Source organism: Tursiops truncatus, chromosome 13 (genome assembly GCF_011762595.2).
Source record: "Tursiops truncatus isolate mTurTru1 chromosome 13, mTurTru1.mat.Y, whole genome shotgun sequence".
Taxonomy (NCBI): domain Eukaryota; kingdom Metazoa; phylum Chordata; class Mammalia; order Artiodactyla; family Delphinidae; genus Tursiops; species Tursiops truncatus.
Window position 1 is genome coordinate 71,120,267 of NC_047046.1, and position 27,472 is coordinate 71,147,738.

At 34.9% G+C, this 27,472-nt stretch overlaps 1 protein-coding gene across 8 annotated transcripts in view; it reads left to right on the forward strand.

Moving 5' to 3' along the window:
* The window catches only part of WDR7 (WD repeat domain 7), a 388,174-nt gene that overhangs the window by 184,095 nt on the left and 176,607 nt on the right, over window positions 1-27,472 (forward strand). For all 8 annotated transcript variants that reach the window (XM_019937105.3, XM_073790768.1, XM_073790769.1 and 5 more), the window contains one exon: window positions 26,230-26,451. In XM_019937105.3, the coding sequence (XP_019792664.1) occupies window positions 26,230-26,451 (222 nt within the window). The remainder of the gene's footprint in view (window positions 1-26,229; window positions 26,452-27,472) is intronic.

Below are 27,472 nucleotides of genomic sequence, written 5' to 3' on the forward strand. Positions count from 1 at the left end.
TTTTTCTTTATTCTGCTCTGCGGGAGTTATTCCCACTATTTTATCTTCCAGGTCACTTATCCATTCTTCTTCCTCAGTTTTTCTGCTATTGATTCCTTCTAGAGAATTTTTAATTTCATTTATTGTGTTGTTCGTCATTGTTTGTTTGCTCTTTAGTTCTTCTAGGTCCTTGTTACAAGTTTCCTGTGTTTTCTCCATTCTATTTCCAAGATTTTGGATCATCTTTACATCATTACTCTGAATTCTTTTTCAGCTAGACTGCCTATTTCCTTTTCATTTGTTTTGTCTGATGGGTTTTTACCCTACTCCTTCACCTGGTGTGTATTTCTCTGTCTTCTCATTTTTCTTAACTTCCTGTGTTTGGGGTCCTCGTTTTGCAGGCTGCAGGTTCATAGTTTCCGTTGTTTTTGGTGTCTGCTTTAAGTGGGTAAGGTTGATTCAGTGGGTTGTGTAGGCTTCCTGGTGGAGGGGACTGGTGCCTGTGTTCTGGTAGATGAGGCTCCATGTTTTCTTTCTGGTGGGCAGGACCACGTGTGGTGGTGTGTTTTGGGGTGTCTGTGAACTTATTATGATTTTAGGTAGCCTCTCTTCTAATGAGTGGGTTTGTGTTCCTGTCTTGCTAGTTGTTTGGTGTAGGGTGTCCAGCACTTTAGCTTGCTGGTCATTGAGTGGAGCTTCGTCTTAGCTTTGAGATGGATATGTCTGGGAGAGCTTTTGTTGTTTGATATTATGTGGTTCAGGGAGGTCCCTGGTGGACCAATGTCCTGAACTCGGCTCCTCCACCTCAGAGGCTCAGGCCTGACATCCGGCCAGAGCACCAAGACCGTGTCAGCCACACGGCTCAGAAGAAAAGGAAGGAAGAAAGAAAAAAGTAAAATAAAATAAAATAAAGGTATTAAAATAGAAAAAAAAATATTTTAAAAAAAAGGTAATAAAAAAAAGAAAGAGAGAAAGAAAGAAGAGAGTAACCAAAGGAAAAAACAGATCCACCAATGATAACAAGTGCTAAACACTATACTAAAAAAAATAAAAACCAAAAAAACCCAGGGAGAACCCTAGGACAAATGGAAAAAGCAAAGCTCTACAGACAAAATCACACAAAGAAACATACACCTACACATTCACAGAAAGAGAAAAAAGAAAAACAATATATAAAAAAATTTAAAAAGGAAGAGAGCCACGAAATCAATAAACAAATCTACCAATGATAAGAAGCTCTAAATACTAAACTAAGATAAACATAAAACCAGAAACAAATTAGATGCAGAAAGCAAATCCCAAGTCTATAGTTGCTCCCAAAGTCCACTGCCTCAATTTTGGGATGATTCGTTGTCTATTCAGGTATTCCAGAGATGCAGGGTACATTACATTGATTGTGGAGATTTAATCCGCTGCTCCTGAGGCTGCTGGGAGAGATTTCCCTTTCTCTTCTTTGTTCGCACAGCTTCTGGGGTTCAGCTTTAGATTTGGCCCCGCCTCTGCATGTAGGTCGCCTGAGGGCATCTGTTCCCCACCTAGACAGGATGGGGTTAAAGGAGTGGCTGATTAGGGGCCTCTGGCTTACTCAGGCTGGGGGGGAGGGAGGGGTATGGAATGTGGGGTGAGCCTGCGGTGGCAGAGGCCAGCATGGCGTTGCAACAGCCTGAGGCGGGCAAGTGCATTCTCCTGGGGAAGTTGTCCCCGGATCACGGGACCCTGGCAGTGGCGGGCTGCACAGGTTCCCGGGAGGGGAGGTGTGGAGAGTGACCTGTGCTCGCACACAGGCTCCTTGGTGGCTGCATTAGCAGCCTTAGCATTTCATGCCTGTGTCTGGGGTCCACGCTGGTAGCCGCGGCTCACGCCCATCTCTGGAGCTCGTTTAGGCAGTGCTCTGAATCCTCTCTCCTCACGCACCCCGAAACAATGGTTTCTTGCCTCTTAGGCAGGTCCAGAGTTTTTCCTGGACTCCCTCCCGGCTAGCTGTGGCGCACTAGCCCCCTTCAGGCTGTGTTCACGCAGCCATCCCTGGTCCTCTCCCTGGGATCTGACCTCCGAAGCCTGAGCCTCAGCTCCCAGCCCCTACCGGCCCCAGCGGTTGAGTAGACAAGCTTCTCGGGCTGGTGGGTGCTGGTCAGCACCCATCCTCTGTGCAGGAATCTCACTGCTTTGCCCTCTGCACCCCTGTTGCTGCGTTGTCCTCCATGGCTCTGAAGCTTCCCCCCCACCCACCCCCCATCTCCACCAGTGTAGGGGCTTCCTAGTGTGTGGAAACTTTTCCTTCTTCACAGCTCCTTCCCCGAGGTGCAGATCCCATCCCTATTCTTCTGTCTCTTTTTCTTTTTTCCTTTGCCCTATCCAGGTACGTGGGGAGTTTCTTGCCTTTTGGGAAATCTGAGGTCTTCCACCAGCATTTAGTAGGTGTTCTGTAGGAGTTGTTCCACGTGTAAATGTATTTCTGATGTAGTTGTGGGGAGGAAGGTGATCTCCACGTCTTACTCCTCCGCCATCTAGAAGGTGCTTCTCTAGTATTAGTTTTCATATTGCCAGAATAATCCTTAAACTTTTAAGTCATTGTGGGGGCACATTGATGTAAAGGCTTAAACAAGTATATTACAAGTGTAAGTGTAATTCATATACGTAAAAAATATATATACACACAAATACATACACATATAAATGGATACATGGAGTAGAATATTTAGGTTGCCGAACATCTGTAAATATTTTACCTTCATTCAAAATGAAAATGTAAACATTTTTGCTGATGAACTTGAAGCTCCAACTGAAAAAGTACTTTAGCTTGATTTTATTTTTAAAAAAATTTCTGGCACTTTGAATTATATTGAAAGTTGACATGTTTGCAAGTGTTTGCAAGTTCTAATATTAAGTTGCCATGGTCACACAATTTGTTTGCCCTACATAAATATGTAAATAGGTTTAAATTCACTGAATTATTAGTAGACTTGTAAACATTAGTTACTGGTTTATAGGGAAATGAAGAGCTCAGGCAAATTATGTAAATTACCTAAAAGATTTTTTTTGTACATATGAACAGTTTTAAATACTTTTAAAAATTACAAATGTAATTTAAATTACCTTGCAGAAATTTTATAAAACAGAAGAAGTAAAGAAATATGGAATACCAATGTCTCAGCACAGTAACTGTTAACACAGTGGTAAATTTCTTTATTTTTTTCTATGCATTTTAAAAATTATCAGAGGGAATGCACAATTTTGTATCCTAATGGTTTATCTTATACTTAACCTTATATCATAAGCATTTTTCTTAACCTTGATCTTAATGGTTTAAAAGGTTGCATGAAGTATATACAAATAGTTTACCTTTTCATTTCCCATTTTCTTTCAGGCTGTTTCCCCTCCTTACCATAGACAAACAATCAAACACAAATGAAAACGTTCATCATTGATCCATTGAATTAGAGGACCTGTTTTATTTTACAGGCCTAAGTTTAAATATATTTTATTTAATAAATTAACTGATTTTAATTACTATGTCGCACCTGAACTCACCATACCACCCAAACCAAGAACTAGAATATTGCCAATCATTTATATCTAATTTATATGTACATGTGTTTTTGCCCCATCATATCCTCCTGCCTGCTCTTAGAGGTAACCACTCTTTTGAATTTTTTGTCTATTGTTTCCTTGCACTCTGTTTATTTGTTTTGTCTCACACACAGTAGTGCCTAAACAATATATCGCTTAGTTTCACTTGTTTTAAACTTTAGAAAAAGGTAACAGTAGATATGATCTTTTGGTACTTGCTTTTTTCACTTATCATTGTATTCCAAAGATTCGTTTTGTATGTGGCTGTAGTTCAGTCATTTTTACTACTTACTAATAGTAAATAGGGAAAAAAATCCTAATTTGTTTATTCATTTTTCTGCCAATGGACATTTGAGTTACTAGGAATTTTTGTTTTGTTTTTAGTCTTACAAACAGTGCTGTTATGAAGTTATCCATGTCTTCTATACACATGTGTACGATTTTCTCTTGAATATATATCTAGGAGTGGAATTGCTGTGTCTTAGCATATACAAATGATCAACTTTATAAAGTTAATTCAAATTCTTATCCAAAGTATATGACAGATTCTGTCAATCTTCATCCTCTCCAACACTTGACATTTACAATTTTGCCAATTGAAAGAGTAGAAAATGTTATCTTATTGTGCCCTTGGCTTGCATTTCCTTGCTTACTAGTGAGTTTGAGCATGTGTGTTTACTTTTCTGTGAAATGCCTGTTCAAGTCTTTTGCCCATTTTTTCCCATTGGATCATTTGGCTTTCTTATTGTAGAAGTTCTTTATATGTTTCAAATGCTAATAGTTTGCCAGTTGTATTTATGACAAATATCTGCTCTTGGTTTGTATCTTATATTTTCATTTCTATAAGGTGCTTTTGATGAAAAGGAGTTCTTAATTTTATATAATTTATCCATCTTTAGGCCTAGTGCTTTTAGGAACTTAATAAATCCTTCCCTATATCATCATCTGTGTTTTCATCTAAAAGTTTTAGACTTTTGCTACTGATATGTAAGTTCTTAATGCACCCATAGTTGATTTTTGCTTATGGTGTAAGGTAGAGTTGCAGTTTCAGTTTTATTCATGTAAATAACCTTTTTTTCATGATACATGTGTATGTATCCAGACCCTGTTTTTTGGCTCCTTATTTTATTCTATTTGTAAGTTTATCTATCCCTACACCAAAGCCATGCTGTTTTAACTACTGTAGCTTTATAATTAGTCTTTATATCCAGTAGGGCATATCTCCTCTCTTTTACTTCTTCAGAAGTGTATTGGTTATTCTTGGCCCTTTATTCTTCCGTAATACATTTTACAGTCAAATCAATTATTCATCACAAGCTGTGCTGGAAAATCTCTGCCTTTCCCCTTTGTGCACCTGCTTTTATAAAACTCGTGACTTTGAGAGCAGAGCAGAATGTACACTCTTTTCAAGTCAGTGTATCCCAACGAGAAGGGAAGGGGCTGAGCTACTAATGACCAATTCCGTACCCTAAACTCATCCATCAGAAAAGTCACTGTAGTACTCTTGGGAAACACTGAGTTAAGGATGGGCCAGGAAGCTGGGAGAGCTTAGGGAAAATTTTTTCAAGGAAACTGAGGTGTGTGACTAAGACCTCCCTCGACTTCCAACAATTTTCTAAAATTTCCAAGACAGACTCTGTGGAATAAATCAGTGTGCTCAGGCATACTCTGACGCATAGCAGATGGTCCTTTGTGTACATTTATCCTACTAAAGAAATCAGCTTCCATTTTTGTGAAGATTCTATAACTTCTAAAATCTTTTTTGTTTTAAATAAGAAGAGACATTTTACTGAAGTAAAAGATTTATTGTTAGTTTATGTTTCTAGGCTATTATCCTACAATTACTAAGACTTTTCTATATTGATACCTATGACATATAAAAAACTATTGACTAGCCTTCTGCACCTCCTAAAATTTCTTTAAGTAAAAAAAACAGTACCTTGAAGCAAGGTAAAATGCCATTTTACTGTCATCCCTTACTCTTACTCTGGTACATTTTTGAAAAGTAGAGGTTATCAGCAGAGACCACAGCCATTCCAGTATTTTTGCTTATGGCCACATTTCCCCCTTATATAATTCTTTTTATAACCTAGAAGGAGAAAGTTATGTAATATGAGGGAAATGTCTGCCTTTATCGCTTCTGATTACTTCTTTGTTAGCTTTAGGCTAGCACTGAGAATCCTGTAAGTGTGTGTCAAGTATGTCCCTGGGAATGAGACAAATTCTGTGGGTAATATTGGCCCTATAATACTAAAATCCTCTGTTGGTTCTTGACCAAACATTCCAGAGTAATTACGTTCTTTTGAGGCAATATGTACTGCTTCTTGGTTCTTTTGTACTGTACTAGAGAGAAAGGAAGGTACTAAGTAGTGGCCTGTGATTTAGTATTTTCCCTCAGAGCATGGAAATTTTCGTGGACCGGGAACATACTGGCAGCATGAAACATTACACACATTCAGACACACATAAATACATACGGATTGGAAGCACTAAAGCTTATATACATACTCAGACACACATCTATACATATAAATATGATCATATGCACATACACACGTGTGTGTGTGCATGTGCATGCACCCTGGGGTACCCTAGAATGCATTCTGAGGGTGTAAGGGGTAAAAGATGTATAAAGTGACAATCCCACAAAGCCTTTTAATGCTACCGTGAGGCTTTGCCCTAAGTGTGGAAGCGTAGAGGACAGGCCAGCCAACACCTGCCATTTCAGGTTGGACTTGAAAGACTGTGTAAAGATTTGTCAGAAGAAAAAGGTAGGAAAGGGGACTTCCCCTCTTAGAGTCTCTCAGGCTCCTTTTTTGTCTCCTAAAGTTGAGTAGGTTTTTCCCAGGGTTCTATGCTCAGTCCTCTTTTCTCTCTCCTTTTCCTTGGTAAGCTCAGCGGGTCCCACAGCATCACTTAACACCTGACCAGGAGTAACTTCCAGCTTTCTCTCCAGAGCTCATCTCTCTGCAGAGCTCTGCAGGCTTTTATTTTCACCTGCTTGCTAGATTTCACCTCGATATCCTTAAGAGACTTTAAACTCAGTTATGTTTAAAATGAGCTGATTTTTATTAATGGCACCCTTCACCCAGATTTGAAACCTTAAAATGATGTTTGACTCTTCACCCCCTTGTGCCTCTTAGCTCCATTAGACCCAGATGCACACCACAGAGTTTTTTATTGTTGTTTCACATCTCTTCCAAGTTCACTGCCACTACCCTAGTGTGTAGCTTTCAGTATCTGTTGTCTCTCATATCTCAGATCTCTTAAATGGCCAGTTGCTGGATTGCTCATCCTAATAATCACCATGTGATTCTAACTTTTTCACTGCCTTTCCATTGCTTTTAGAATATAATTGAATCTCCTTAGCTTGGTATTCAAGACCTCTGTATTCTAAAACTACTTCACATTCTAGGCTCAGCTCCCATTTATTGCTTTCATGATCTCTATCTGGGACCAAAGCAAACTGGTTCCAGTTTCCTATGTGTGACCAGAGTGCTTCTGGTTGTGTGCTTTATTCATTAATTCAACAAATATTTATTAAGCATCTGTGTGCCAGGCATTGTTCTAGGCCCTTCATCAACATCCGTGAACAAAATGACAGAAATCTCAATCCCTATCCTCACTCATCTGACCTTCTAGCAGGGAGAGGAGGTTAGGGAGGGGGCAATAAATATAAGAAATTAATATATTTTATAGTACATTAGCAGGTGGTAGGTACCAGGGGAGAAAACAGAGCAGGATAGAGGGTGGGGGAATAAAGAGGGAGGCTGGAGGGGGAGAATGTGATGGTGTTTGAAAATAGGTCTCTAGTTCTGCTATAGTTTCTTATTCTTTAGTCCCCCCACCCTACCATTTCTTCTTGTCAAATCCAAATGGATTTGGGGATCTCTCTCCAGTGGCACCTCCTCTGTGAGGCCTGCCCTTATCCCAGCTGAGGTCAACTTCCCTAAGTATCCATGACTTTCTCATTGTTGTTGCCCCTGCTTAGTGACAAGTATAGTTTCTTCCTTGGGTTTCTCAATTATTTGTTAATTCATCTTTGCTTTCCTATTAAGAGCTGAGATCTTTGAAGAAAGGGTTTGTTACACTGACTTTTATGGTTTCTTCAGGGTAGTGGTTAACAGCACTGGCTTTAGAGTCTGCCTGGATTTGCATCCCGGCTCCATCACTTACTAGCTGTGGGACCTGGACGACTTTCTCGAGCTCTGTGCCTCAGCTTCCTGATCTCTGATCTCTCCGTCTCAAGTGGATTGTTTTCTGCCTGGTTTTCTATGTCATTCTCTGTTTGTCTTTTACATTATCACACTTTCTAAATTGTGGTTATTTGTGTGTTTGCCTTCCTTCCCTGAATGTAAGCTGCAGGGAGGTAGAGAGCATTGTCTTTGTTCCCTGTTTGTCCCCCTCCCACGTGAAATGAGTAGATGTCTGTATGAGTAATGTGAAGGTGTTTGGAACACCTTGTGTCCTGTATATTTATATAGGATTAGGGTTAGGGAAGATACACAAATATACTAGGAGATGGACAGTGAACATTTAGGACCATTGAATACAAATCCTTTGTTCATACTTCTTAATGATGAAGAAAAAGAATATCCCCTTTCCCATGGTTTCTACTTTGTCGTAATCCCTTAGAAATCACATAGGCGTTCTCTCCTTTAGCATCTTTATGTTTATGGTTTTGGTAGCATCGATTTTTTGTAAGGAATAACCTGTACATGATTATAAGATATTTTGCGAATCTAAATGCAAAAAAAAAATAGTATTTTATAATAATGGATGAGAGAAGAGAGAAGGAGAAAGGGTTTTAACACTCTTCTATTGAATTTCAGCCCCTGTACGTGTGGTAGTTCCTGGAATGATGGTAGTCAGTACTGATTCCCAAGCCCGTCGCCTCTGCTGACTGGAAATATAGAGTGATGGGTCCAGGCTTCCAAGAATATGTGACTGTCCTTGAGGGAATACTAAAATTAACCCGTATTCTATCCAAATTCTTATAAACCATTAATACTTTATAACCATTAATCTCCATATTATTTCCCTATGTAAATTAACCCTGAGTATATGGTTTGATATATTTACTGTTGAAGGTCTAACATGTAAAAAGAACTATAGCACATTTCAGCCAAAGCAAAATGGTTCAGTTTTACCATCCCTAAAGTTGATCTATGTTTACATCTGTTTATAACATCTGAGCATCCCCCCACCCCCCATCGACCTAATGCTTCAGTGCTCTCTTCTAATAAAAAAATCAATATACGCATCCAGCACTCATGAGTAACCCTGTAATAATAAACAGAATACATGCAATTGAAAAAAATAATTTCAGGAAAAAACTGATTAGGATTGTGCTCAGCCACAGTCTTTTTAAAAACTAGATGTTATGCAGTATTAGGAATATAATAATCCTTTTAATTTGATTATACCATTTTCTTGAGAAATCCTCAATATTAAAATGATATGTTTTGGTGTTCTTTTCCTTTACCCAATTAATGATGCAGTTTAATCTAAGGAATTCTAATTAAGTTGTTTTAAACCTTTGACTTAATTCAATTCTATAATTCTGTTTCTGGCTCTCTTTTTTTTTTTTATATCTTTATTGGAGTGTAATTGCTTTACAATGGTGTGTTAGTTTCTGCTTTATAACAAAGTGAATCAGTTATACATATACATATGTCCCCATATCTCTTCCCTCTTGCCTCTCCCTCCCTCCCACCCTCCCTATCCGACCCCTCTAGGTGGTCACAAAGCACCGAGCTGATCTCCCTGTGCTATGCGGCTGGCTCTCTTTTCTGATGAACATTTATAATGTGAACATTTATAAAGGAGTGTTTATGTTCTGAATAGTCAATTTGATATCAAATACTACATGAAAATATTTCATGATAACAAGTGTATCTTTTAAAACAGGAAATCTTTATTTTCCTAGCAATACAGTTGTTCTATTTTTAAGCTATGTTGTATTGCTAATTTTCCATTTCACAAAATTTTTACATTAAAAAACAAAATATGCTTTAAAATATGACTGCTTTAGACCTTTGCAAACACATCAACTTTTTATGCAAAATAGGGAATATACAATTCAGATTATTCACTCTTTTACTAATCTTTGATGGTTGCACTTTGATAAATAAATAGATCATCTAGGATTCAATAGGCCAATTGCAGCATATAATAGCTATTCAGAGGCAATTAAACTGCCTTTTTTCATGCTGGTGTGTGAGCTGCCCTTTACAACCTTCAACTTGATTCGTGGTGATTCAAAATTAACTTAAAAGTCTTGTTTGCTGACAGCTTAAAGCTTAATTGACTGAAAGCCAAATAGAGTGTGTTCTGTATTCAGCACTAAGGCTATTGATAAAGCCGTGTGTAAATTGCGTATGGTGAAAGACAGCGATTGGGCCTCCTGTTCTTGTATTAGTCCACAACTTAGCATTGCTGCACAGTCAGAATTGCTTTGTCAAGTCTTTTATCACACCAGGTTAACTCTCTCTGGAGCTCCTCCAGCAGCCGAGCAGTCCAGTACTGAGCTTCTACGATACAGTGGGGCCTGTGATAATTCTGTTACTTATTTGTGGTTTCATTTTTTTTCTTTAATATAGTATTGGCCTTTCATTTCTGAACAGGACTGTCGGTAGCGTATTTCAAGAACCTACTGATTTTCTGTATTTGTCACTTCGGGAAAGAGCAGGGTGTTTAGGTTTAGGGGTTTTGAAAAATATTTTGAGAAAAACAAGTATCATAATATTGATGTATCTCTCTTATGAAAATTAAATCTAGCCATTTTGAACATTTAATTAGGCTAAGGAATGCATGCTTAATAGTCTCGAGTATAATGTGACTGTTACCTTACACTAACAATTACACTGTCGGATTCTTTCAATACTTTTACACAAAAAATATATCAGGGATTATAGGTGCCTTATAGAGATGTACATTTCTTATTTTTAAATTGATCCTTAAGAAGTAAATGAGGTGGATTATTAATATATACTAGTATATTCTATAAAATTTAATAGTTATACCTTTTTCCAAATAAACCTAAGTAGATCCAGTTGTATAGGAGAAGATAATTTGCATATAAGTATGTATTAACAAAGAATGAAAAATTTAGAAGCAAAGCTAAAACAGTTCTCAGAAGCACTTTACTGTTGTCAGCTATTATGTTTATATATCTTGGAACTCTGTATGCTTTATTTTGAAGATTTTGATCTGGTATTGATTTAATAACTTAGCAATGTGAGTTTACCATGTAATCTGTTTTGAAGATATTTCATAAGTAGCAATTAAGTTTTAAGTTTGTCTTTTTGGATTAATTATTTGTACAGTGACATTTAAATATGTTTGTCATGAACTCTCCCTTCTATTTTTTATTTCTTATCTTAATTTTATACAGTCAACTCTTAGATTCAATAAGCAGATTCCCTACCTTTTATGAAATTTTTTTCATTTACCTTATGTTGTCTACATTAGTTAAATATTTGAAATGTGATAAAGCTGAAATTGCCTATTTTATGTCCTTACATTTTAGTGTAGTTGTTTTAGTGTTTAGGACATTCAAATGAAAAATATAAAATAAAATCCAGTTTTGATAATGATTTTGTTGGAAGTAATGCATATAATAATGAAAATGTCTTTTCATTATTGTGTATATCAGATTATACATGATGGCATTGAAAATATATTCTGCATCTTAAACATTTGCTTGCAAAAAGGTCTTTTTAATTTCTGTATCTTTTCTTTTTACTTTAACAGAAGACTTAAAATTGTATATTGCTATCTCTTAATGATATTCTGGTAACCATAGCTATCTAATTTTACTTGCTTTCCAATTGATTTCCAATAAGAACGTAGTCTATTCATAAAGAATCAGGATAAGTTGCAACTTAGTTTCAAAATGACTATAATTTAAAATAGTGTTACTCCTATATACTTTTCAATAAAATGGTAATCATGCTTCAAAATGTAAAATCCAGAAGAGTACCGGTTTTATTGAAGTTTCACCTATACCCAGTGAGATTTGAAAGTCAAGAATGAATTGCTTTTATTGATCATGTTTTTGTATTAACAGTTAATCTAACATATTTTTAAAGGCATGAATTATTTGAAAACAGCATTTTGTTTATTTTTCATAACATAGTTGTTTAGTATATACAAAACAATTGTATTGTTAGGAAGGGCAAATAAAATTCCTTTTCTTATTTTTACCTTAAAAAAAAAAGAAGGCTAGATTTAATTGTAGAGATAATAAATCAATTTTGTTTTAAAGTAATTAAACAATTGTAATGATGAAAAAGCAAAACTTATTACTTAAAATTTAGTGTAGCATAAATGTTGATTGGTATAAATAGATGGTATAAATATTGATTCTGCAGTCAGTAAGAGATTAGCAGTGAGAGATTCGTGGTACACATTCTGAAAGGGATGAAAGCACTTTGTCAGGCTTTGCTGACTTTGCCAGCACTGTTTCGTAGATTAAAAAATGAGAACTTACCTGAGGTTCTAAAAGAGTTTACCTGTTTCAAGGAGGGTGAGATCAAAGTCAAGTTCAGTGGTACAAATTTTATAATTATACATTTTAAAAAATACTGCATTTTCTGGCAAATTGTTATAATTGCAAAACTTTATATTTTTATTAATTTATTGCAAAACTGTTTTTCGATTTCTTTGACATTCAGGGCTCTTCTAGGAAAGTGTGACTAATTTATATTCACAGTATTGATGCTAACTTTGGATATTCTCCCTTTCTCTTTTTATCTGCACATTATACCTTTACATAAGTTGATGTTATACTTTTTTTTTTTTTTTGCATTTTTCCAAAGTTTCTCCTTTTTATAATGACTGGACTGTTACTTGTTTGTAGTTAACTGATTGCTCAGTGTAACTTTCAAAGTACCTTAACAAGTGAAAAAGAATGGCAATTTTATATTCTATGGTATATTGAAAGTATATTTCAATGCTGCATGTAAGGGAAAATTTGGCCATTAAAAATCATCTGTGATGAGATTTGGTTTTATATTACCTTCTTTAATTTCAGTGTTTTATACATTGAAATATAATATTGTGATATTACATTTACCAAACTCTCCAAGGAATATTACACTTGTTTGTATCTCAGCAATTGAAACTTTATTTTGGGGTATTGATAGAAACATGAAAAAGTCATAGATCAAATGGGCAGATAATTAAAAGGCTAGAAAGTTTCTATTACAGTTTATATTTGTACTATGTGTATTTGGCATTTTAAAGTACCTAAAGTATCTATTAAGCTAAAAGAATATTTTTGTTTAGTTATCTGAATACTCGGAAGATATCAAATGTCATCCAGTTAAATAAAAAATGTTCATATAATATCATGACTCTCATTTAGGTTGAAATCTGTATAAAAACTGAAAGTGATAAGTTGTAAAACTGTAGATAAGACCATAAGTATCTGGCTATATATATATATATATATTTTTTTTTTTTTTTTTTTTTTTTTTTTTTTTTTTGCTGTACGCGGGCCTCTCACCATTGTGGCCTGGCCCGTTGCGGAGCACAGGCTCCGGACGCGCAGGCTCAGTGGCCACAGCCCACGGGCCCAGCCGCTCCGCGGCATGTGGGATCCTCCCGGACTGGGGCACGAACCCGCGCTCCCTGCACTGGCAGGTGGACTCCCAACCACTGCACCACCAGGGAAGACCTGGCCATATATTTTTATTTGAGCTTTTAAAAAAGGAGAATGAATTAATGTCTTTCAGAAATGACATTTTCATTAATATTAGCTTGAAATTGAGAGGATTAGTTTAATAGCGTACAAGAAATAACTTGTATAAGTACAGAGAAAATTACCTTGACCATCAAATTTATGCTAAAGTCCAGTAACATTACTAAATAATATCATTCTATATTATTTACTCAATCTTTCAGGTAATAGAAAGACGATAAATATATCCTAATTTTATCTCTACCTCATGATATCTAAAATAATGCAGGGCCCATTATAGTTGATACTCTGCAATTGAGATGATCATATATTGAAAGAGATATGAATAGCACTGATAAAAGAAGCATTATTTTAAAATACTTTCAGGATCAAAGCCAAGATTACTTCCTGATGAATTCTCTGTTGTGATTAACTTAATTTTATGTGATGGTGAATTATATATGATGCTGAATGCTAGGAAAGACATCAGATTTTATTTGGATAGATCAGACAGGAAAGCATTGATAGTAACTCTGTGGGTTATGCCATGTTATCCAAAAGAGGCTGATCACTATATTGATGTCCTTTTTACTAATCATTTGAATAAATCACCCTCTAATCTAATGGTAAATATGTATTAATATTTGGGAGTATTTTTAGATAAGACAGTGCATGGTTAAACAGAGTGGTTGAGACATCCCTGAGTGCTAATGAGTACTTACTTGGTAGTCTATACTAATGCTTTAGTGGATGCTGAACAAGTTTAGATGTTAAGCTTTTTAGGAAGAGTGAATGATGGCTAATGATTATTTAATGACAGATCTCTGGACTGAAAGACATTTAGCACTCAAAGTATACTGCAAAGCCTATTTCTCAAAGCTTCAGACAGGTTTATTTGGTCTCACCTTGAATAGAACAGTGCTGTATTGATTTCATTGGTGTGGATTTAAACACACTATCGGCTTAGAATAGCACTAGTATGCAGTAGAAAATGATTGTCTTAACCCTTATGGAGACCCTAAGCTATTCTCTGATATTACGACACGAACTTTGGAAATGATCACGAACTTATTTGCAATATTTGGCATTTAGTATGTGAGTTTGGAAAATATTTGTGCATGTGAGCTTATAGTAGACATTGACTGACATGGAGGCTTATGTAGAGGTAACTAAAACTTAAAGTTATATTTTTAATTAGTCTTTTCCGCCATATACTGAGCATAAACATTATTACTATTCAGAAACCAAATATTAAAATAATCTGCTATTCAACAGGGTAACAGTTGTTTAGTACTTTGTATTTTTCAATATGCTTCAATATGCCATATATATATATATATATTCCATATAAAATCCAATTTAATGTAGTTGCTTCATATGCTTAATAGAATAGCTTCCCCCAAATTTTTACATTTGTTATAGACAGCCCCAGTAGAAAATAAATATAACATTATTAGATACTATAGACTAAAACTTATTTTGACGTTTTTCTAATTATAAATATTGTTTTCTTGTTAATTTTTTAAGAAATGTTTTGAATTATGCAGCATTTGAGGATACCTAATATAGATTTATCTTGGAGCAGGTGTCAAATATTAACTAGTTTCTATGCAACAAAACACTAACTTAACAGTCTGAAGATTCTAGAGCTCGAGCTGGAATGATGTTGCCATGAGTGCCCACTCTCTTTGTGCCCTTCACCTTGTCACTTGAACAATTAACCTACTTGACCTTCCTTATCTATAAAATATGGGTAGGTTCGGTTTGAAGAGCTCTGTGATCTCCTTTTCCTCTGAAATTCTGAAATTTCCCATTAACAGTCATCTAATCTTGGACGTAGGAGATGTTTTACACATGCTACTTCTGGTGTGTTTTCTTTTCCTCTTAAATTCTTAATGGTTTATCTGTTTTTGTAAAAGAATTTGGAAAGTGATTGTAGTAGCATATAATTATGTCATTATAACAATATTTTGTAGAAATGAAAAACATTGTATAAAATATTAGAAAAAATATTCAATTTTTCTTTTGCTGATAGGAGAAACAGTTTTATTTGAGAAAAATTGTAAGCCTAAAACATCAATATACATCAATATACGTCAATATACATATGGAAGTATCTGTCTTAATAAAAGATGAATTAAGATAAGAGAAGATTATAAAGCTATCTCTTCACAACTCCTGAGTACCCTAATGATTTGAGCAAGTCAGGCAGAATTTTGAGGAAATTATTACGTATTGTCATGAAACAGGAGCAGATTTTTTTAAAAAACAGTCTTTTAAAATAGCATGACATCTTAAAAACCTGAGTATCTGATCACATAGATGCATAGGTAAACATTAAATTTTGCTCTCAGTGTTCAGTTAAGGAGTGGTAGCTTTTCCCAATCCATAGTTGTAACTAATCAATGACTTCCATATCCGGGATGCCTAGGTGTATATGCTTAGCTCTTTTCAGTTAAACGTTGGAAGGATTTTGTAAAAATTCAAGGCTCAAAGGCTGTTTTAGTTTGATATGTGCAAGATAGGTAACTCAGATCCAAATTACAAGTAGAATTAACTAATTAATAGGAAATCACATAAAACAGTTACATGCTTATTTGAGAAGGTACATAATAAAAGGAATCATGTAAACAGAAAAAAGGTCTGTGACCAAAGCATTTGCCAAATAACAACTAGAGTCAATTTGATAGACTAGTTATCCCCGTCACAAAACGAGGAAATGTAAAATAATTTTTAAATTATCTATAATAATTTAAAAGACACATAATTCATATGTAGCTTAAAAAAATGATGAAAGCATAAAAGTGTAAAGAGATCAGAAATGAAAGTCCTCTGTAGCTATCTAAGCAATTCAGGTTTTCTTTTTCTTCAAGGCTCTCTGAAGCGACGTAGAAATCTCCTTGAAAAAATGGGCTAATATGTCATTTATACACATCTGTATTCCTTTGGCTATAGATGGTCTATTTTTTCTGTAGGTTTGGGCTAACAATGAGTATACTCTTAACAGTTTGAGGCTGTGGCTTATTTTGTCAATGGCTTTTAGACTGTTAGCACAAATGCTTAGTTAACTTGTACTTATTTGCTTTTTTCTTTTTCAAAGCTTTGCTTTTTTGATCATTTATTAATATGATTAGTAAATTAAAAGTTGAAAATGTCTTTGACCTTTTTATTTCTCCTTTAAATTTCTTTACTTTTCTCTTTCTCTTCTTATTTTATTTCTCCTTTAAATTTAAAAATATTTTTCCTTTAAATTTCGATATTTAGTTGTTAGGAATTGTATGTTAATCTCTATCAAATTTTACTAACACACAGGATGCTTTAAGAAAAGATAAAATCTTCTGTATTTCTGCTACATTTCTGCTAAATGTGGACTAGGTTATTAAAGTCTTTACTATAAAACTTTACTTTTGGCTTAACCACCACAACTTTTCCTAGATCTGTTACTTCAAAGGTGTGGCCATTAATTCCCAAGATATTACGTTACCCCTGACTATGCATTCATTACGCCTGCTTAACACTTATAGTGAAGAAGGCAGAAGAAAAAATAACATGTGAATAAGAAGATTATTTCTCAAAATTGTAGAAATGTTATAAAGTAACCTACTGAGAAAAATAAAAGCAAGAAATCCCTTAGAAGTTCTAATTTACTTTAAACAAACATTTTAAAAAATGGTAACTTTCAGTTACCTGTCATTGTTTCATTATTGTGACCAAATGTATATTTAATTCAAAACTATGAATACTACAAATACTTCTTATAAATGAACAGATTATGTGTTAACTTCTTAAAGGTAGAACAAGGCAGTTATCCCTTTTCATCTGCTTTTATATCACTGAGTTGATAGAAATTACCTAGTTGAAAATATTTTTCAAGTGAGTCCAGTAAATGATTTGTCATTTTTTGAATAAAAGTGACCTCAGGTGTAACAGTTTATTTCTCCATGTGCTGTAACACACAGGTATAAAATCTTCATAGAGTGTATTCTAAGAGTCCACCAAATGTTGTCTCATGTGTTCCATTTGATCTTTTAAAGAAATACATCATCATGTCTATTTCAGTATTGTAAGTAAATCTCATTGCAGAAATTGCCTTTTTCTGAACATTAACTGTATGAAAAAAATTGAGAATTATTTGCTATGTTTTCAGATTTATCTAATTTTACAAGCCACTAACCACTATTTCTGAAATATTTCTTTCCTCATGAAAAAGCTAATAATGGTCTTCTTAATGTTAAAATTCGTGGTTTTTAAAACTTGACCTGTATCTCAGATTCACCCTTGAAAGGTAAAGTGAACCAAGAATTGAACATTATTCTTGATAATTATTAGCTACAAGATTCCTGATTACATACATGCCTTAGATAGATATTTGGAATTTTTAAAATCCAGTTTTCTTCCAAACTGAGGATGTTCGCACTAAAAGGAAAAGGAAAAGGAAACAATTAGATTTTTTTGATGGTCAGGTAGAGAATAAGGAGAAAAATAAGATAATGCAGATCGTGGAACATGGGTGTAGAACTTGTCTGTGTTAAGAATAAGAAATTGTTACAAGAACTGCTCTAAAAACATACAAGTTGCTCTCAAAGCTTAAGGTTTCTAATTTTCAAAATAATTGACATACCCCTAAGACAGTGATAATATTAAATTCCCTTTGCAAAAGAGCATCATTTTGGAGTGTGCATTTCTTCTGCTTTTATCTGATTTTGTAGAAAATAGATGTGAGGTATTTTCTGAAATGCACACACACACACACAATACATCTATGTGCGAGAGGCATTATTTTAAAATGGCTTAATCAGCAGCCGTAGAAAGATGTATGCATTTGCAGAACCTATTATGGTCCAGCAGGGGGCCATCGAGCATGCATACAAATTAATAGCATGTTTGTTTACTTCAGTTTTCAAGTCGGGGTGCGGGGCGGTGGGGCGGTGGCGTGCGGATAGAGCAGCAGCACCAAAAACAGCAAAAGCCTCATACGTTTGGGGAGCAGCTTCCATGTGCCCCGTCAGTAGGTGTGAGGAAAGCACTGGCAGATGTGTCACAAAGCAACTAAAAAATATTTTTAATGCAGTGGAGGGAACGCTTATGCTGACGGCAGAGTGAGAGTATTCTACACAACATATACTAGCTTTGGTAATAATATGAGAGTTTAGAAATAAATGTTGAAGTTCCCCATGATTGTCATTTTTAATCAGTACATCTGTTTTTCCCAAGGAGGTAGAGAGGAAGATTCAAAAACTTTCATGTTTTATTTTATTTTATTTACATCAGAAACACAGGTAGAAATTTACATGTTGGCCATATAACCATCTGCCATTTTATTGTTTTTCCATATTATCAAAATTTATTTGCCACATTTTGTAAAAAATGGAAGATTTTTCAGTGTTCTAAGTTGTGTCAACAAAAGTGAAAATAATATAATATTCATATAAAAGCACGTGGCTTAAGAAAGGGAACTTAATTACATAAGTTTTCAACGGCATAGACTCAGATTCTCTTTGTGAGCTTATGAAACCTGCATTCACCACAAAAGAGAGTGACATCTTTGAGTTCTTTTTCACATGCTGATTGTCACCAATCTATGTCTTTTTATATTTCCATTTAACAAATTCATCTTTGAAGTATTCAACTGAAAACTGGTATATTGGAAACTTAAATCTAATTAGTGGAATACTATACCATTTTAAGACCAAATTGTCTTAAAAATAAATTAATATCAAAAGATTTTTCCTTATTTTAAATATTGTGTTTTTTTTAATACATTTATTTATTTTTATTTATTTTTTTGGCTGCATTGGGTCTTCGTGGCTGTGAGTGGGCTTTCTCAAGTTGCGGTGAGCGGGGGACTACTCTTTGCTGCAGTGCACGGGCATCTCATTGCGGTGGCTTCTCTTGTTGTGGAGCATGGAGTCTAGGTGCACGGGCTTCAGTAGTTGTGGCACAGGGGCTCAGTAGTTGTGGCTCGCGGGCTCTAGAAAGCAGGCTCAGTAGTTGTGGTGTGCGGGCTTAGTCGCTCCGTGGCATGTGGGATCTTCCTGGGCCAGGGCTCGAACCTGTGTCCCTTGCATTGGCAGGCGGATTCTTAACCACTGCGCCACCAGGGGAGTCCTTAACTATTGTTAATAAAGCTTATTTGGAAGATTACAATTACATATGGAGTAAAATTTGACATTTTTATGGCATTGTACTTTATCCAGTCTTAAGCAACCCTAAGAGCAGCAGCCAATAGGTATGGGGAATGCTCTGGCTAAACACGTGGAAACAATTTATTTACAACTGTGAAAATGCCACCGAGGGCCAACATTTTTCTCATTATGATTTAACACATAGATTAAAACATAGATTTTAAAATTTCAAAAATATGCTTTTAGCTCAGGGTATCAAGACACTAAAGCTAAGAATGTTGTATACTTAATGTGTGTGCATATAATTATGTACACCAATGTGTATATGTATTTGTAAAATTAATGTTTTTGATTAGCACAGTATAATTATTTAAAAGGCATATCTTAAAAATAAATTAATATTCCATTAGGCAACTAGGTATATTAATTTAGATAGTAGTCAGTCAGAAGTAAGTAGAAATTATTTTTATTAAAGTACATGTGAGAAACAATTAGAACTCAACTCACATTTGAAGATCTAATTTCTTTTAGGTACTTCTGTTGTTTAAGTTCCGAAATGTATTAAAATATATTTTCTTTTGACATATTTCACTGTCCTGTACTATTTAAACTCATCTTTACCTAATATACAATTTTATATATGTTTTTCCTAATATCTGCTGATAATACCCCATCACGTTTAAAATGTCAATGGGGCTGAGAAAAGAGAAACAGATAAAAATGAAAATTTGGAAGAATATTTTACTGGTCTGAAAAAAGAAAGAAATTTTTTGTACTTTTATTGGCTAATATTTGTAGAGCTTCACACTGTAAATAGTAAATCATGTGTCTTAATTCTGAAAGTTCCTTTGTCTTTAAGATTGCCTGTGTTAACAAAGTTCACTTTGCTAAATTTACTTATGTTCTTTAATAATTAATCATAACCTAATATTAGCAGATACACTTTACTGCACATAAAAGAGTTGTAAAGAACTACAGTAGAAACTATTTTCTAGCTTCATCCAAATTATTATTTTAAGTAGTCTTTACATGCTGCCCTTTGAATAGTTTTCTGCTGTGAGATCTTGCAACTTACTTTTTCCCAGTCATTCCTATAAAGTCTTACAAAGCCAGTTATTTAATAATATATCAACACATATACCTATTAACTATGAATTGTATTTTTTGCTTTGCTAGGCAGCTCATAGTAAAAGCAATTTATTTTTCTATTATATAGTTCCAAAACATATTGTTAAATAATGAAAGAGTGAAGAAAAAACATTTAAAATTGTACTTCCATTTTACTATAATAAATAGACATTTCTGAATTTTGAGAGTGATGTTTTAGAGTATATTGAAATTTATATCAAATGCAGGAAATATTTGTATCATTATGAGTGTCTCTTGGACTCTATTATTGCCAGGAATTTCTAGCATATATTTGGTGTGCTAAAATTAATCTGAATGTAATGTTTTGGTTTAAAAAACCTTAATGATAATGCTTGTAATACAGTTTTAAATATAGTTATAATCTCGAAGTGAATTGTGATGGACTTTACATCATTTCATTAATTTTTACTAGAATTATAGACATTGTAACATAGATAAGTCAGCTATAAAAAGCATTCTGATACTGAATCCTAAACAAAGAATCAAACTTTTGACGGCAATATTTCCAGGTCAAATCACCCAATTCTTAAAGTATATTCTCAGAGTAGTAATTTGTGGAATATTCTTCTCTAAGGTTTTAATACCTAATACAATAACAGAGCTCCATCAATATATGGCTAATAGCAGATATAAAGTATCTGCTGGTAGGCCATCTCTCATAAAACCGCCCTTAGCCTTAATTCAAATCCATTGATTCCTATTCCAGTTAAAACTGAAGAACTTAATATGTCTTTTAATCCTTTTATTGTAAGCTAGGATAAAATTAATTTTACCCTGGAACTGCACAAAGCCAATTAACATGATCTTTAGAGTTATTTAGTAAAGTGCTTCAAACTGTTAAATTTATCTTGACCTCTTGGTTGCACTCTCTGACTGCTTTTTAAATGAAGTAATCAATATCTCGCAGCCCTTTAAATAGCTTAAACTTCTCAAACATTTTACCTGTGTTCTAGTTAAGCTGTAAGTAAAGGATTTACTCCTGCTCCTGGAAAGCTAGGGTCATTTATGCTAAATCTAAAGACACTTATGTACTTTTGAGGAACACTGTATGAATTAAATGGTTGTTTTAATAAAATCAAAGGCTCATATTTTGTTTAAAGTAACCCAATAATGAGGAAACATTATTTTCACACAGAACAAGTATTCTGTCTGCAACTTCAAATTTAGAACATTTATGTCCTTTACCATTGCAGGTAGCTTCTGTTTTCCACACAGGGTAGTTGAAGGTATTAATTTTCTTACTGTGATAGGGTGATCAACCGTCCTGTCAGGAAAATGGATCTCCGTGTCACCCTTTAGCATGATTAAACGGAGGCATGTCTCTGTGAAAAAACACCAAATTTTCATGAGATGAATGAAACTGTAGAAAGATCTACTTTTGCAGAATTATCTTATTTTTAATATCTCAGAATCTCCTATTTGGTTGTCAGTTTATTTGTAGGAAAACATTGCAGCTAATTATGTATATCTTGTATTATTTAGGAGAAAACACAGGCGAAGCCAATAATTTTAAATGTTTCCAAATTTGAAAAAAAATAAAGAATGAGAAATTGCTGTGTTGTTGTTAGAATAGTAGCAGGGATGGGCATCTGTCACCTTATACATTTACTAATCAGTCAGTGTCTCTTTTAGGGGATCCTTTTCTTGTTCTTACTTCTTTCCATGTTAACAAAGAGCTATCATCTTTTCAGCGCTGAGCACTGATAAAAATTACATACCATAGAATTTCAGCATCAGTAGTGTTCATAGCCAGTTGGACAGTGTTCTTATGAGCTTGTGCACATGCCAAACTTTAAGTTACACCAAGAGATGTACTTGACAGCTAATTAAGATTTCATATTTTGGCCACTTAGCAGAGGGCACCTGTTAGGATTCTTTCTATTAGCTTAAGAATAAAATTTACAAATGGCAGTTTTAAAGGACATTATTAAAACTTCCCTAAAGTCTTAATTCCTTCCCAGGAAGTGGGAGTTAGGACAAGATGGAGGTAATTAAACAAAAGGAATGTAGAGGAGGAGGGGGACCAGGGTGGAGGTGGAGCTCTCCAAATGCCCCTGTTGTTTAATTTCCTACTGGAAGCAGCCCATGTGTGCTCCGTGCCCCCTCCCCCTTCGAGCATGGCTGTTGCAGAGGCTGACCGGCTGGGGTCAATGCCTTGCCTATTGATCAGTATCCCTGCAGTCCCTTGCTCCAGCAGCTGCTTCATTGGCTTCTTTCAGGGCCTGCTTCAGTACATTAGAATAGAAATCCATAACCAGAGCTGTGCTCATCCAAGCAGGGGAAGAAACTAAATTAAATGGTATAAAACAATCTTGGATCAGGAGTTTGTGCCAATTCATCTTGATCTAAGATGTCACACCGGGCTCTCTGTCTGAGCACCTGGGCTAGAGGCAGCCATAGTGAAAATAGATGGAGCTGCGATCATTCATTTGTCAGCTAAGGAGCAAGGCAGCGGTTAGCAATTCCCCTCTGCAGAGGTCAGCTGACAGAACAATCAGTGCAACTGCAGAATAGAGCTTTCCTTTGAACTATTGTTATGGAGCATGCTCTTGCTGAGACAAGGGGGGAGGGGAGCTTGGTTGGCTTCCTGTTTCAAGAAGACTATGTAAAGAATAAAATATGTACTACAGGAATCTAGATGTAGTCGCCCAGAGCTCTTACTCCTTGTGTCTGTTCCTGTACAGAAATAAAGTTGGTTTTAAATGCATGTGCTGAGGTATAGATTATCAAACTGTTAAATATCACTTTGTCTAGAATTAGGGTCTATTTTCATCCTTCTAAACACAGAGGCAGTGATTATTGATTTTTCTTCCTTTTTAGTATGGTTAAGCTTTTAGGGTGTTTCCCCCCTTTGGTTACTATAAACTATCACAGATCAGTGTCATACTTTGAATCTGTACTCACGTGTACATGCTAATACTTTTACTAACATTTCCTGTTTGTCTTTAAAAAGTTAGAAAAAATATCCATGAAGAGACAGAAATGCATACTATGGTATCAGATTGGAAGATTTGTCTTATGTAACTGAAATATTCTTAAACATTTTAATTGAAGCTTTTTACAAGAAATGTTAATTCATGAAATATGACTTTGGAAGTTATAAAATAATTTTATAACATTGGGGGAACATTATTATAAAGTTGTCTGCATGTAATTTGAAATACACCAAACACAATAAAGCAAATTAGGAAAATAATAGCTAAAATTTTACATGAAAGAATTAGAATATTTTTAAAGATGGATCTATTTTCTGTTGTCTCATTTCAGATTTTGTCTTTCTATACATGCTTTAAAACTAATGGCAATTTTCCTAAACTAACTTTTTTTTTTAAACAATAAAATGTGACATGCAGAAGCTAAGAAACTATAGCAACAACAAGAGCAAATCTTTTTCGTTCTCAATCGCACCAAAATTTTCTTGGAATTCAAATAAACAGTAACTACTCTTTGACGTTACCACCTCAGCTTCCTAGATAACTAATCGCCCATTTTTCCTTAAGAGCTTTAATGCCACTTTTTTACTCAATGATTCCTTTCCAACTCTTCACATCTTTGTAATATCTTTCCATTTCCATTTCTTAGATTCAGCTGGGTCTTCTTGCCCACATCCTATTCTGTCTCTCAGCACAGCTAAATAAATGGAATTTAAGTATACTAAGAAGCCTTGTGCTCTAGGTATTTTTTTTTTTTTTAATTTGGCTTCTGGAAGGGCCAGACTTACCTCTCTTGCAAGGGTTTTAAAAATTTTGTTTTACTTTTGTTTTAGTTAATGAGGATTTTTTAAAGGATTCAGAGCATGACACCAAATATCTTTCTGTAGTGTTTCTATCAACTACCCAGACCTCACCAGGATCCAGAAGCCATCCACTTCTCTGCATCTCCTATTTAACATCCCAACACCAAACCAACCTGAATCTCTCACTTTCATTTCTACAATACCCTGTTTATTGCTCATCTCATTTCCAGCATTCTTCGTACACGCTCAGAGTGTTTTTCTAAAACCCTAAATTCCGTTGTTCAAAGGATTGAACAATGCGAATATGACCAGTAGCGTCATCTGTGATTTGCCCCTTTCCTGACTGTCGCCTCACGTTCTACCATTCCCTTCTTGCTTGTAGCACTCCAGCCCCATGGCCTGCTCTTGCAATAGAAATCAACAAATTCTTTTTGCTTTAGGTTCTTACACGTACTGTTCTCTTAGACCATAAAGTTCTCATTGATTTTTCACCTTTACATTTCTAATTCCTGTTTAGTTGCCTCTAAATTCAATGAGGACAGGGACTTTGCTTTTCTTATCCCTATTAATTCATCTTAATTCATCCCGTATCAATTCATTAGTTCATATTTGCATAATGCCATGCACACACTCCATCTTTGGTCCTTATATGCTGAATGACTGAGTAGCTGATGGAATGAATCGTGAATTCTGCCACCACTGGTGCTCACTGTTTTCCACTTGACCATTGCATGAGCCGTCTTTTGCTTCTACTTGACACCAGTCTTGCTTTACCTCACAGTCCCCCTCCCATACTACTGCTATCATAAGCTTTCTGACAATAAATCTCAAGTAACCAGTTTATACAGAATTGTTCAGTGGCTTTCCATTAGCCTAAAGTTAAAAGTCTTCAGCTTGCTGTACAAAGGCCTCTTGTTTCAGTACCTATTTAGCTTACCCTTTTGTCATTCCCTGCCTTACTTGCAGTAGTATAGAATGACAAAAGGAAAAAAAGAACCTTTTTATCGCTGAATAATATTTTATTGGATGGGTGTAGCACATTTTGTTTAGACGTTTATCAGCTGATGGACTTTTGAATTGTTTCTACTTTTTGGCTCTTATGAATAATGCTGCTATGGACATTCATGTACAAGTCTTTATGTGTATGTTTGTTTTCACTCCTCTTGGGTAGATACCTAGGAGTGGGATTGCTGGGCCATATGTTATAACTCTAACTGCCAAACTATTTTCCAAAGTATTAATAGTTGTATCATTGTACATTGCCACCAGCAATGCATGAGAGATTCAATTTCTGTACAGACTCAGTAATACATGTCATGGTCGGTCCTTTTAATTGCAGCCATTCTAGTAGATGTGAAGTGGTATCTCACTGTGGTTTCGATTTCCATTTTTCTAAGGACCAATGATGTTGAGCAGCTTTAATATGCATATTGGCCATTCATATATCTTTGGAGAAATATCTATTTAAATTGGTTGCTCATTTTAAAAGTTGGATTTTCTAAATATTGAGTTGTAAGAAGAGGTCCTTAAGTATTCTGGATACAATCCCTTATTAGATATATAATTTGCAATATTTTCTCTCAGTCTGTATGTTCTTTTTACTTTCCTAATTATGTCATTTGGAGCTCAAAAGTTTTTAATACTGAAGTTCAATTTAAAAAAAATTTTTAATTACTCATGCTTTTGCTATAATATCTGAGAAATCATTGTGTAACCCAAGATCATGAAAAAATATACATCTCTTTTTTTTTCTGTAAGTTATTTAGTTTTAGCTCTTATATTTAGGACTGTAATCCATTTTGAGTTGATTTTCTTACATGGTGAGAGGTAGAAATCCAATTTCATTCTTTTGCACATGGAAAACCAGTTGTCCCAGTGCCATTTGTTGAAAAGCCTGTTCATTCCTGAGTGACCAATCTGGAATGTGTTTCTTATCATATGTATTGATAGTCTTTTAATTTCTATTCTTATGTTTTGGTTTTCAGGTTGCTTATCAGGTGTCCCACAAATGAAAAAAATTTCCACATCTTATGAGGAAAGACGAAAGCAAGCTACTGCTATTGTTTTACTAGGAGTAATAGGAGCTGAATTTGGTGCAGAAATTGAACCTCCTAAACTGCTGACCAGACCTCGAAGCTCTAGTCAAATTCCTGAGGGATTTGGTTTGACTAGTGGTGGATCCAACTACTCACTGGCCAGACATACTTGTAAGTTAAAAATTCCTAATGCCGATCTATTGCTTCTCAGTACATATTACCTGTTAACAAAATCTCAGAATATTGAACATATCCTGAGTTTTAGCTCAGATAGAATGCTTAAATGACATTGGAAAGCAGCACAATCTATTTGGCACATTACCCTGTAGTTATAGTTCTGGGACTTCTTTTTAAAAGTTAAAACATGGTCTTTTAAATGCTTTTCTTAAAATAACACATTTCTGAGCTTTGTGTTTCCACATTTTGGTCAAGACTTTAGCCAAAACTTCTAACTTCTAAAATAATTTCTGAAAAACTATGCATCTTGTCCTGAATGTGATTTGAAAAGTCAGGGGTGGAGAACCAATTTTTTATTTTTTAAAAAGTGTGTGTGTGTGTGTGTGTGTGTGTGTGTGTATAAATATATATATATGTATTTTAAAGAATGTGAATGAGGAACTACGAATTACTTTTGTAATTTAAAAAGTATTCCAATAAAATTATTCCAATAATGACTAAAAAATTACATTCAGAGCTCAAAGGGTTTGTGTCATATTGCTACTTTTGGTTCTGTGGTTGGTGTGTTAATAATAGGTAAGGGTATTTTATAATGAGGTCTTTTGGTCCTTTAGTGTCAGAACTCCCTTAGGTAAGGACAGACTGTACCTACCATATTGCAGAATCATTTCTAATAAATGTGCCATCTTAACTAACAAATATAATCCTACCGATTATATCAAGATATTCTTTGTAGCGTAAATTGCAGTGTGTTCTTTTGGGGTTTTGGCTTTTAAGCAAGGGGAAAAGATATAGGCTACTTTGTTAGTTATGACAGCAGAGAAGTTCACCAGATCATTGTCACATACTTCTCCGGAGAAACCAGGGAGCCATTTTGGCGGCTTTATTATTAAAGCCCTCCTACAGACTTAGCGGCCTGCCTATCCTCCCTCCCCACCAGACCCCAACCCCTTTTTAGATTCTTAATCCAACAAATACGTATTAGTGGTTGGTAATCTCTTGACCTCTGTTTGAC